Source organism: Entelurus aequoreus, linkage group LG01 (assembly GCF_033978785.1).
Source record: "Entelurus aequoreus isolate RoL-2023_Sb linkage group LG01, RoL_Eaeq_v1.1, whole genome shotgun sequence".
Lineage (NCBI taxonomy): Eukaryota > Metazoa > Chordata > Actinopteri > Syngnathiformes > Syngnathidae > Entelurus > Entelurus aequoreus.
In genome coordinates this window covers 43,690,406-43,702,824 of record NC_084731.1, presented here as the reverse complement: position 1 = coordinate 43,702,824, position 12,419 = coordinate 43,690,406, and the positions used below count along the sequence as shown (strand labels likewise).

Below are 12,419 nucleotides of genomic sequence, written 5' to 3'. Positions count from 1 at the left end.
TGTATGTTTATTGTCCTTTCTTTTCTGTAATGTTTCCCTCTTGTTTTCATGTGTTGTGCCATTTTTTATTTTTATTTTTTTATTTTTAGGACTTTTTGAATCTGTACTGCAACCCCATAATATCCCCATTGTAGGACAAAGTCTATCCTATCCCTGCTTTATTCTCAGAATTTGTAGCAACATTCTTTGGTGAACTGATTTTACAGTACACATGAATGTTAATTAAACCTGTGTTTTTTTATTACTTATACAGCTGCTGTGAGAATAAGGCTTGACATTTGAGTTGGAGTAAACTGTAAAGCTATTTTAGTTTTTGTCTGCTGAAGCATTAGAATAACTTATTTGGAATTTCATGGTTCAAGGATATGATTTGTCTGTTTTTTTTCCTAGCTGAAATGTGCATTCGTGTGAATAGTGTTAATCTGGAAAAACTTTTTTTTTCTGATAAATGTAGATATTGTTCCTGTAATTTCTGTCAACGGGACTGCTTGTAATAGAACGTGCCTTTGGATGATCGTCTGGCTCGTTAAGTGTGTTTCTCTTCATCACATCATGGTTTTGAGGCAACGTTAGTACTTTGTCACATTCTAACAATGTCTCTCCACGGTTCATTCTACACCTTCAAGTGGACAAAAATATTAGACGTTCAAGCAGGGCTGTACAGTACGACAAATTTACTTGCATATTTGACTAAAAATAGATTGTAAGACTAGAAAAAATAAAACGGTAGCACACGTGGGAAGACGGATTTCAACCCTTTCATCCTCATCCATCCATCCATCCATTTCCTACCGCTTATTCCCTTCGGGGTCGCGGGGGGCGCTGGAGCCCATCTCATTTTGCTCCTAAAACAAATCCATAAAAGTTGATATAATCAAGTAAGATTTGGCAAAAAGATTAATTTTCTTCAGTATATCATGCTAGGCTAATTAATGTAATTAATAGGTTTCTTTAAAACAAACTTCAAATATCTGGCATTTGCAGTTGAGATGTTTCATATGAGAGCACAGTGTGATTTTCCTGGTCATTTCTGGGTAATCCGGGAATTTTCCGATCTGGTAAACATGCTCGCGTGAGTGGACTGTGTGGATGGTAGACTGGTTTAAATCGGATTAGAAATGTGGGATATGCAGAAGTTGGTATGTTGCCCATTCATTGTCTTTAAGGAGAAATTCCCGGTAATTAATGCTGCTTTGAATGTCCAGGGTAAGTGGATGTTGGAACGGTTCGAATTGGTTGAGAAATGTGGGATATGGAGAGGTTTGTATATTGCCCATTCATTTTCAATGGGGAACGTTCCTGGTAATTCCGGGAAAACCAAGATTTTTTTCTAGTATTTTATTTTATAGCTTGAATGTCCTGACCAAGACTGATGTTTTGATGGTGGTAATCGGATAAAAAATGTGGGAGTAGTGAAAATAAAAGATGGACATGCTGAAATTGGGAATTCCTGCTAATCAGGGAATTTTCAGAACCAGTAAACATGTTTGCTGGAATGTCCAGAGTGAGTGGAGTGTGTGATGTTGGAACGGTTGCCATCGGATAAAAAATGTGGAATATGAAGAGGGTTGTAAATACCCATTCATTTTAAATGGGGAAACGTTTCTGGTAATGCTGGGAAAAATGTGAATTTTTGGAACCGGGAAACATTTTGGCTTGAATGAATGTTCAGGTTGAGTGTACTGTATGGATGGTATAACGGTTAGAATCAAGTGAAAAATGTGGGAGTTCTGCAAGTTTTGAAAAATTTCCAAACCTTTTCAATGTGAAAAATGACCTGGAAAATCTGGAATTCCTGGTAATCTGGGATACTTCGATAGAAGAAAAATGTAAGCAATGGTGTCCCCACCGAGCCGAACGTTTTGATACTTGAACGGTTCCAATACGGTAAATTGTGGGTGTAGAAAGGCTTCAAACTTGTATGCACTAGCTGAATCAGAATAACGTGTGAATGCGGGGTTTGCCCTAAAGTGCCAAGATGTTGGGGGCGTGGTCACCATGATATCGAATAATTTGCTATATGATTTTCTTTAAAATTCTCCAAATGTATACATTTAAAACAAATCTGTTATGAATTAGTATTGGCATATAAATTTTATTGTTTTGCCATATCTTCAATTATTGCTGCTTTTTGTACAATGTATTCTGAGATTTTTTCAAGTGTTTCCAGGCTTTTAATGACTTATTGTATTAAAAACTACGAATATAGCTTCTTCTTCTGGTGTTATTATAAAATGTACTCGTGTTTAGAGACTCTTAACTTTTTTCCCTCGATGCTAGCTGCAGAGAACATGACCTCACACTTGCTCGAGTTGAACTTTCTCTTCTTAAAAGCCGTCTCTGTTCTATAAAATATTTTCACATTTTGTAGATGGCTGTCCGCGGGTATATCTGATAGTTATACCTGCTACATTGTTGACCTCTATATATTCACCAGCTCTAACTGTATAGATTATATATAAGCTGCCTCATTTTCATTACCTGCAACCCAGACATTAAAATTACGATATAAACCATTGAGAATTCAATCGTACAACGGACATTTTTATGGCATACTGCAAAATCCAATAGCACTAAATGAAGTTAACTTTTTTAACACTTACTATCACAATTTTTCAGGTTTTTTGTATTTCCCCAAGCACATCCCTGATTATTTTATTTTCTAAGAATGCATTTAGATCAGGGCTACGGCTCTGGCTTTGAAACAAAATGTTAAATGGCTGTTAAACTTTAATTTATTTTATTTTACTTAGTTAATTTTACTGTAACCGTATTTTAGAGAGTTTGGAGATCTTGTGATAGAAGTAAAACGCATTTTAATATTTTGACGATTGAAAGGTACGTCACACCCCTATGCGTCATCTTTTGCTGAAAATCTTTTGTTTTTAGCGGTCAACCCTCGGTAAGCTAGTAATAGACAGATCAAAAAAGAGGAACATTTCTGATTTAAAATAGCACATTTAATGCAGATCAGAACACAAGTACTTGGTTAGTTGTGTTTGATTTAATAAATGCAATAGCATAAATGTAATGAAACTAAGTGATGTTATCAACATTTAAAGGAAAACAGTTTGCAGCTCCTGGTGGGTTTTATTTGGTGGGAAATACGCTCAAATGACTATTTGTATGCTCAAGGTTGCTGACCCCGGATTTAGACATATGTCAAGGGGAGTTGGAGCCTAAAACGCAAACAAAATTAGTTTTCATTGGCAAATATGTGGTCATAATTAAGGAAGCATTGGATTGTGTGAAAACATTGTGGGATGAATTGCACCTGGATGGTACTTTAAAAATACTTGGGTACTTGCAACCAGCAGCAGGAGTATTGTTGATGTTGTCAATTAAAGACTGTTGGCTTTTTTAGAGATTTTGATGAAGAAACACCACCAATAATTGTGATCAAGTCCATTTAACCAGACATCTGCTTTTATTGTAATCAGTCATGTGGTATTCTCATGTTTTGGTGTAGTGATGGCGTCTGGGACCCTGAGAAGTGGCGTGCCTCGCTATATCCCACCTCAGGACGCAACTCTCCGATGGACTCTTTTAAAAAGGATTTTTTGGAGGACAGAGTTCCACTTAAACGAAGAATCCCAGGTAATGGACTGTCAAATATACAGAGCAACAATATATTTCATAAACTTCAATACAGTAGAGCTGAAAAATGTAACAACATTTTGATTTTGATTTTGGCTTTTCAAGATCATGAAAATATAATAATCTAAAAAGCGATTAATGGACCGCGCAACATGCATGTAACTTCCGGAGCTTGTGACTGAAACAGATGAGCGAATGAATAATACAAGTTTGGATCTCACTGTGGTTGCAACTTATTTGACGTAGCGCTAGTATGCCTAATCAATCATCCATCCATCCATTTTTTACCGCTTGTCTCGGGGTCGCGAGGGTGCTGGAGCCTATACCAACTGCATTCGACCGGAAGGCGGGGTACACCCTGGACAAGTCGCCACCTCATCGCAGGGCCAACACAGACAGACAACATTCACACTCACATTCACACACTAGGGCCAATTTAGTGTTGCCAATAAAGCTATTCCGGGTGCATGTCTTCACTAAAGTAAAAAAAAAAAGTAAAGTCAATTGATTCCCGCATTTACGTAACTCTGGATGGAGTCACATAATTGGCCAATAAAACGAGATCCGCTGTTATACGCAGAATATCAGCAAAATTGACATAAATGTAAGTGAAATACTGTCATTGGGAGGAAAATGAACATTTGTTTGTGAAAATGTGTCTGGGACCACTCAATGTTCCCCAACGCAGTCAAGCGCCCTGTCCTGAACTAAACAATGGAGAGACGGTCACTTGAAACGGCGACTAAACTACAACGCTAAAGCTAGCAAGCACAATCCATACACCCACAACACATCTCATCTGCGTGTGTTGTTGTGAACAACATCGATGTAAGATCAATGTACAAACAGCAGTCGCAACTTGAGGTGAGGTTTTTTTTTTTTACAGCCCCAATTTTCTCCTTACTAGTCAAGCTGAGAACAGCATAGCACACTTCCTTCACAATAATAGCGCGGTGCTCCATATCTGTTCTGACTGCGCTTACAAAATAAAGGTTTCAAAAAAGTACCTTACACAAGCATAACTGACTCAAAGCTCTTATTGATACATTTACCGTATTTTTCGGACTATAAGTCGCAGTTTTTTTCATAGTTTGGCCGGGGGTGCGACTTATACTCAGGAGCGACTTATGTGTGAAATTATTAACACATTACCGTAAAATATCAAATATTATTTAGCTCATTCACGTAAGAGACTAGACGTATAAGATTTCATCGGATTTAGCGATTAGGAGTGACAGATTGTTTGGTAAACGTATAGCATGTTCTATATGTTATAGTTATTTGAATGACTCTTACCATAATATGTTACGTTAACATACCAGGCACGTTCTCAGTTGGTTATTTATGCGTCATATAACGTACACTTATTCAGCCTGTTGTTCACTATTCTTTATTTATTTTAAATATCCTTTCAAATGTCTATTCTTGGTGTTGGGTTTTATCAAATAAATTTCCCCAAAAAATGCGACTTATACTCTAGTGCGACTTGTGTTTTTTTCCTTCTTTATTATGCATTTTCGGCCGGTGCGACTTATACTCCGAAAAATACGGTACTTAATCATGCTTTGATGTATTGCACCAATAAATGTAAGGGTTATTGCATTTAAAGGTACTGTTTGCAACTTCCCCACAGTAACCTTGTTCAAAACATATTAGCGGTTTAACAGAACACATTTGTTTGACAATTGTCTATTTTTCACAATTGCAAAATGTACGTAATAAAAATTTTCTACCAGCCCAAATAAAATTATTGGACTTTACGACTGTCGCTCACCCGGTCTCATCAACACGTACGTGCAGAGAGCGCATGCGCACATGCAAAAGCAGTCCAAGGGTAGTAATTAACAATTTGCATTCATGTTATGATACATTCAATAACAGCTAACGCTGTCTATCCAAATTGCTTTTAGCTAACACCTACAACGCACGCACGCACGTACGTACGTACGTAAATGCATCATTACGTACGTACGCACGCACGCACGCATGCACGTAAATGCATCATTACGTATGCACGTAAATGCATCATTACGTATGCACGCATGTACGTAAATGCATCATTACGTACGTCGTAAATGCTTAATTACGTACGTACGCACGCACGCACGTACGTAAATGCATCATTACGTACGTAAATGCATCATTATGTACGCATGCACGTACGTAAATGCATCATTGGGTACGCACGCAAACAAATGCATCATTACCGTCAACTCAAACATTTTATTTTATTGAATTTTATTCGACACAAAAACACATTCTGTGGTGGTAAAATGTACAAAATGGCATTAAAAACAGAACCAAAAACTGATTTTTAATGTTTTTATATTGCTATTGTAATTTAAATTGTATTGTTACTATTATTATTTTTCCTGTTGTGGTTTATGCATAACAAATTTATATTTAGTTTTTTTAAACTATTTCAAGTTGAGTTTTGATGGTACAATAAATACTCAAATACACAAATTAATTATCGTGTTATTAATCAATCAAAAAATCTTGATTATTTTTGCCATAATACAATACACCCTATCCCAGGATAGGCAGAAGCTCTATCTTAAAAAACTTGAATTCATTTTACCAGTGTGTACTGATTGCCAACTGGCAAATGGTGGAAATGCCTTAAAGGTGCTGTTTTCAACTTTCTCACAGTAATGCTTCTCAAAGCAAAACGTAACCATAAAACCATTGGCTAGCTTATGTTACCATTAGTGGTTTAACAGAACACATTTGTTTGACAGTTGTCATTACGTACGAGAAGCCGTAAGAAGGTGGGATATATGTAAAATACGTTGGAAAGTTGGCACCCTCCAGGCATCTGTGTAAGTGCTGCAAACAGCCCCTTTAAGTTACCTATGCAACTGATTTTAAGGTTGCAGTTACCGTAGATCAAGAAAGTTGGAAAATTCTGTTTATGCAACATTCTATTGTTTTGTGGGGTTTTTTTGTATTTCTTTCATGCTAAGACAATACTGTGCTTCCACTCAACACTACATTTGATTTCCATACAACATTGCAATGGACCAGTCAGACTGGGTTAAACTTAAAGTGAAGAATCTGAAAGTAATTTTGCTTTTAAATTAAACTTTTTTTCTTTTTCTTTTGTAAAATATTAGCTGAAATGAAACCAGTTTGCTGTGTTTTTCTTAAGATCCGCGTGAACGGCTAAAGGAGGATGACTTGGACGTCATATTGAGCCCACAGCGTCGCAGCTTTGGGGGCGGCTGCCAAGGCAATGCTGCACCTGCTGTCCACGCCTCCCGACCAATTAGCCCTCTTGAAAACAAAGAGAATGAGAGTCTCCGTTTGGGAGGGACCCGTAGAATTGGAAGCGGCCGCATCATTGCTGCCCGAGCCTTTGAGCGAGAAGCCCGCCTTGAGGAGAAGAGGGAACGGGAGCGAGACTTCAAGGATAAAAGATTCAGGGTTGGCTGGCATTGCTTTCATTGTAAATCAGTTTTGCATGACATCATGGTTAAGCATATAATTGCCACTTCAGTGTAAAAAGCTTGTGCACATCAGTATCTTAGGACAGTTTTTGATGATAATGCTAAAGTAAAAACAGCATGAATTTGCCCTTCACCTTCATGTTAAGGTAAACTGCTTCCTTTGTGCTTGAACATTTCTTTCCATGAGGTATTATCTTATCTTGCATTAGCAGAAACTAAAGATTCCCTTATTGTTCTATGTCAGCTATCGAATACCTTGAATCATGTGGATCAAACCAATGTTTCATCCTTGGTTTTCTTTTTATGTCAGAGAGACAGAGACTTTGGAGACAAACGTGTGTTTAGTGAAAGGAGAAGGAATGACTCGTATGCTGAGGAGGAACCAGAGTGGTTCTCTGCTGGTCCTACAAGCCAGTCTGAGACCATCGAGCTCATTGGATTTGATGATAAAATACTGGAAGATGACAGACGCAGCAAGTCAAGGCGCTCAAGGAAGAGGACAGAGTCTGTGAAGGAGGGCAAGTTAAAAACAATTTCAAAAAATTAAATTTTCTTGTGACTGGATTTGTAAGACTTCTGCCTGGTTGGTGATGCTTACTAGTCATGTTTTATTTTTGTGCATCAGTGGTGTGCAATGGACTTCCAGAAGAGCAAGAAGTGAATCTGCGCGCTACAGCTGATCAGGAGGTTCCTCACCCAGATGTGCTGACAGAGCAGTCAACTGGAGACTTTGACTTCAATGAATTTTTTAATCTGGAGAAGACCATGCCTGGATTGGCATCTGTAAGTACTGGGGTGCACTCAGGGGTTGTGAGAGTAGGAAGAGTAGCATCTATTTTAGTTTAGTTTAGTCTTTATTTGAAGGGACATTGCACAGAAACATTAATCTCAAATACAGATATGTTCTGTACCAGATTATAGCTAATTTCCATCTGCTGGCTACCTAAATTAAAGGGATACAAAAATCATGCAATAAAATTATAATAAAATCATACTATAGCATGTACGGTAATCAAATTACAATTACAATTTACTCTAAACGGGATAGTTTTCTTTGAATTACACATTCTGATTTCCTCTTAGGCTCTAAGTATCTGTTTCCTGTGCTACAAAATATCACTACAATATGCTGTTACTGCAATTCGATCACAACTCAATGGTTGACTGTTGACAGGTTGAAGAAGTTATCTTTATTTCACATTTAAAATCATGTGTATGTGTATATTGTGGCTTGCATATTTGAGATAAAACCTAATTGCAATTTTTAGCTCAAATTGTGGTTCAATTTGCGATTTTTATATTTTATACGTAAAAAAAAATTGGAAAGATAAGTGAAGGAAGACATTCTACTTTTACAGGGTATCCGTGAGGTCTTAGTCTTAAATCCAACAATTTGAATTGAAGGCCTTAAAATGTCTAAAATCCTCCTAAAATCTCATTAGGTTTTAAATGGGATTTTAAAAGGTCTTAAGATCTATTTACGTTACTTTTATTTCAAACATGCATGAACTTCAGTCTTGTTTTTAAATGTTTAGATTTTTGAGGATGCGATAACATAACTACAAAACTGAACTAAAGTATGCTGGTACCTGTGCTGTCCGTTCAGAATTTATCGCGCACCATCAGCTAGTGTGCTGTGCGCACACAGAAGTGTGTCGATACAGCTTAGCATAGCAGTGGAGAAAACTTAATGAAAACCCACCGCAAAGCTAAATTACTTGTAGAAGATGGGTAAGTGCAAGTTCTAACGATTTATGGCCCCGGAACAATCAATTTAATGCATGGTTGAAGCCGGTGGATATTGACGTATAAAGTGTTTAAGACTTGTTTGTAAACATGGCGATGAAAGTGAATGGTATGATGTATAAGTCCAAAGTCTGTGTCAAAAGATGCTGAAACGCCACAAACTCTTGCACAACTATACAAAGATCAACTTTAAAGGCCTACTGAAACCCACTACTACCGACCACGCAGTCTGATAGTTTATATATCAATGATGAAATCTTAACATTGCAACACATGCCAATACGGCCGGGTTAAATTATAAAGTGCAATTTTAAATTTCCCGCTAAACTTCCGGTTGAAAACGTCTATGTATGATGACATATGCACGTGACGTCAATCGTTGAAACGGAAGTATGCGGACACCATTGTATCCAATACAAAAAGCTTGGTTTTCATCGAAAAATTCCACAGTATTCTGGACATCTGTGTTGGTGAATCTTTTGCAATTTGTTTAATGAACAATGAAGACTGCAAAAAAGAAAGTTGTAGGTGGGATCAGTGTTTTAGCGGCTGGCTACAGCAACACAACCAGGAGGACTTTGACTTGGATAGCAGACGCGCTATCCGACGCTAGCCGCCGACCGCACGGATGATCGGGTGAAGTCCTTCGTCCTTCCGTCGATCGCTGGAACGCAGGTGAGCACGGGTGTTGATGAGGGCTGGCTCGCGTAGGTGGATAGCTAATGTTTTTAGCATAGCTCTGTGAGGTCCCGTTGCTAAGTTAGCTTCAATGGCGTCGTTAGCAACAGCATTGTTAAGCTTCGCCAGGCTGGAAAGCATTAACCGTGTAGTTACAGGTCCATGGTTTAATAGTATTGTTGCTTTTCTGTCTATCCTTCCAGTCAGGGGTTTATTTATTTTGTTTCTATCTGCAGTTAAGCCCGATGCTATCACGTTAGCTCCTTAGCTAAAGTGCTTTGCGGATGTATTGTCGTGGAGATAAAAGTCACTGTGAATGTCCATTTCGCGTTCTCGACTCTTATTTTCAAGGGGATATAGTATCCGAGGTGGTTTAAAATACAAATCCGTGATCCACAATAGAAAAAGGAGAGAGTGTGGAATCCAATGAGCCAGCTTGTACCTAAGTTACAGTCAGAGCGAAAAAAGATGCGTCCTGCACTGCACTCTAGTCCTTCACTCTCACGTTCCTCATCCACAAATCTTTCATCCTGGCTCAAATTAATGGGGTAATCGTCGCTTTCTCGGTCCGAATCGCTCTCGCTGCTGGTGTAAACAATGGGGAAATGTGAGGAGCCTTTCAACCTGTGACGTCACGCTACTTCCGGTACAGGCAAGGCTTTTTTTATCAGCGACCAAAAGTTGCGAACTTTATCGTCGATGTTCTCTACTAAATCCTTTCAGCAAAAATATGGCAATATCGCGAAATGATCAAGTATGACACATAGAATGGATCTGCTATCCCCGTTTAAATAAAAAAAATTCATTTCAGTAGGCCTTTAACCCCCAAAGGAGTGTTATGAGGGTAAAGTGGCGCCAATTGCCGAAGGAAATCAATATGAAATGTTTACTAGTGAAATCATATTATTGCATACATTAAGCACTCAGTTTATGGGGTGAGGAAAGCAAAGATGATTTAACTTGTCATGCTTAAATATAAACTAGTCCTTGTTTATAAGCAATATGTTTTCAAAAAAAGTCACACACAGGTAAAAATGTATTCATACACACGAGATAAAACATGATCTGAGCAAATTTGAATTTTGTTCACATCCAAATTCTGTTGGGGCTTGCAAGCCACAATCGCCTTCTTTCTTTGTAGACAATTGCTCTGTCGGCACTGTTTTTCACAGATTTGCGCAGATACAGTAGTAGTACTGTAGATGTTTTTTTTCTGTTTGCTCAATTCTGACTAACATAAACACTGCACAAGTTAACTATTTGGCTTTAGCAGAGATGATTTGATATGGAGCACACTGCAACTTTTGCAAGAAAACAGTTCTATGGCAAATCGGAAAAAAAGCTGGTATGTTTAGTATTTTTTTCAATTAGTTTACAATAGCGATGAGCGGCTTCTCTATTTGGTTAGTTTAACCATTTTGTTTGTGAAAGAGCAGTTAATGAATACATATGAGTTTATACATTTAAAAAATGCAGGGAAAACATCCTTTTGCGCTTGCATCCTTTGGTGTGCTGCTGCTTGGCTTATTTTCCTCCACTTTTTCTGCCTTCTGTCTTTTAGATGATCGAGGATGTTTTAGGGGAAGGACCTGTATCAGCAAGCCGCTTCAGTCAATGGTTCTCCAGTAACTTGAGCCCTTCGGGCAGCCACTCAAGCAGTCTGAGGTCCACTCCGCACGAGGAGCTGGAAAAACTAGCAGGTAGGATTTCTTATGTTCCAGTGCGGAGGAAAAGTCAAGTTTCCATCTCAATCTCGCAACTCTCTCCGCTAAAGGACTTGAAGGCCTTGGGACATCCTCAGGTCAAGGTCCCGCTTCATACTTCACACCCATTCAATCGGAGGGCAAAGAGAAGGTGGACATACTGGAACTGCTGCACAAGGCCAAAATAGACCTAAAGCCTCTTCTCTCCACCCTTTCTGTCAACAAGGCTCGCCTACGGGAAAGCAGTGAGTGTTATGTAAAAAATGCTGTTTACGCCGAATACAATATGATGCATTTTATTCATGTTCCATAACCTTGCAACCTCCGGAAACTTTCGGTTAAGATAAATTAACTGCTTAGGTGTTAGCGATATGACCTAACATGCAGGGGTTCATCAAGTTTTATCATCTCAACCACAGCTCACTCTGGAGCAGTGCTGTCTCTGGAGGAGGTGGAGGGGGAGATGAAGGGCCTGAAACTAGGCTCACAACCAAATGTGCAAAATGTAGCCCCACCAAAAAGAGGAAATGGGACACCCTTCATGGCCGAGCATTTAGAGGAGGCTTTGACTGGTGGCCCCAGTGTCCGCCCACGCCGGCGTGACACGGACATGTCCGCTTTTAATAAACTGGTCAGCAGCATGAAGGCAAGTGGAACTCTACCAACTCATCCAAAATCCAGCTCAAGCAATGTAAGTATCATTTAAATACATGTACATCAACGTATGAGCTAAATTGGTTAGGTGACAGAGCTCTTGACTCAAAACAATTGAACATACTCTTTTTTTTTTTTTTCTTCTTCTTTTTTTTTGCCCTCAAGTGACGCAGATCAAACATTTTTTGCCAGTCTAAACGCTCCAAAGTGCTTCAAATATGATATTTTCGCATGAGATTCAATCCACATCAGGACAAGTTCGGAATATGACCAATCATAGCTCTTCAACGGCGTACATTTTAAGAGGGGTGGGGGTTATTTATGAAGGACAGCCAATCAGATGTTTTTTTTCGCAAGATGAGGTCACTGCCAAAAACAAGTCCAATTTGTGTGCATGTCCTAAGGATAGTCTAGTAATTCATGCACAGATGAGATTTGTCAATATCAAAATATTACTTTGAATCTATTTTTGGCAACCAAGAATACAATGATTTAATGAATACATCCAAACACTTTAATATATATATGTGCATGAGTAAGGAACAGTTAATGTTGTATGTATGTTTTAGCACCTCAACTTTGGATCAACAGT

At 38.5% G+C, this 12,419-nt stretch overlaps 1 protein-coding gene across 4 annotated transcripts in view; it reads left to right on the top strand.

Moving 5' to 3' along the window:
- Positions 1–12,419, top strand: part of eif4enif1 (eukaryotic translation initiation factor 4E nuclear import factor 1) — a 30,940-nt gene that overhangs the window by 5,006 nt on the left and 13,515 nt on the right. For 3 of the 4 annotated variants that reach the window (XM_062051559.1, XM_062051569.1, XM_062051586.1), the window contains 7 exons: positions 3,470–3,597; positions 6,749–7,023; positions 7,357–7,564; positions 7,672–7,829; positions 11,032–11,170; positions 11,245–11,418; positions 11,593–11,864. In XM_062051559.1, coding sequence (XP_061907543.1) covers positions 3,470–3,597; positions 6,749–7,023; positions 7,357–7,564; positions 7,672–7,829; positions 11,032–11,170; positions 11,245–11,418; positions 11,593–11,864 — 1,354 coding nt within the window. The remainder of the gene's footprint in view (positions 1–3,469; positions 3,598–6,748; positions 7,024–7,356; positions 7,565–7,671; positions 7,830–11,031; positions 11,171–11,244; positions 11,419–11,592; positions 11,865–12,419) is intronic. The other variant, XM_062051578.1, reaches the window with a different exon arrangement.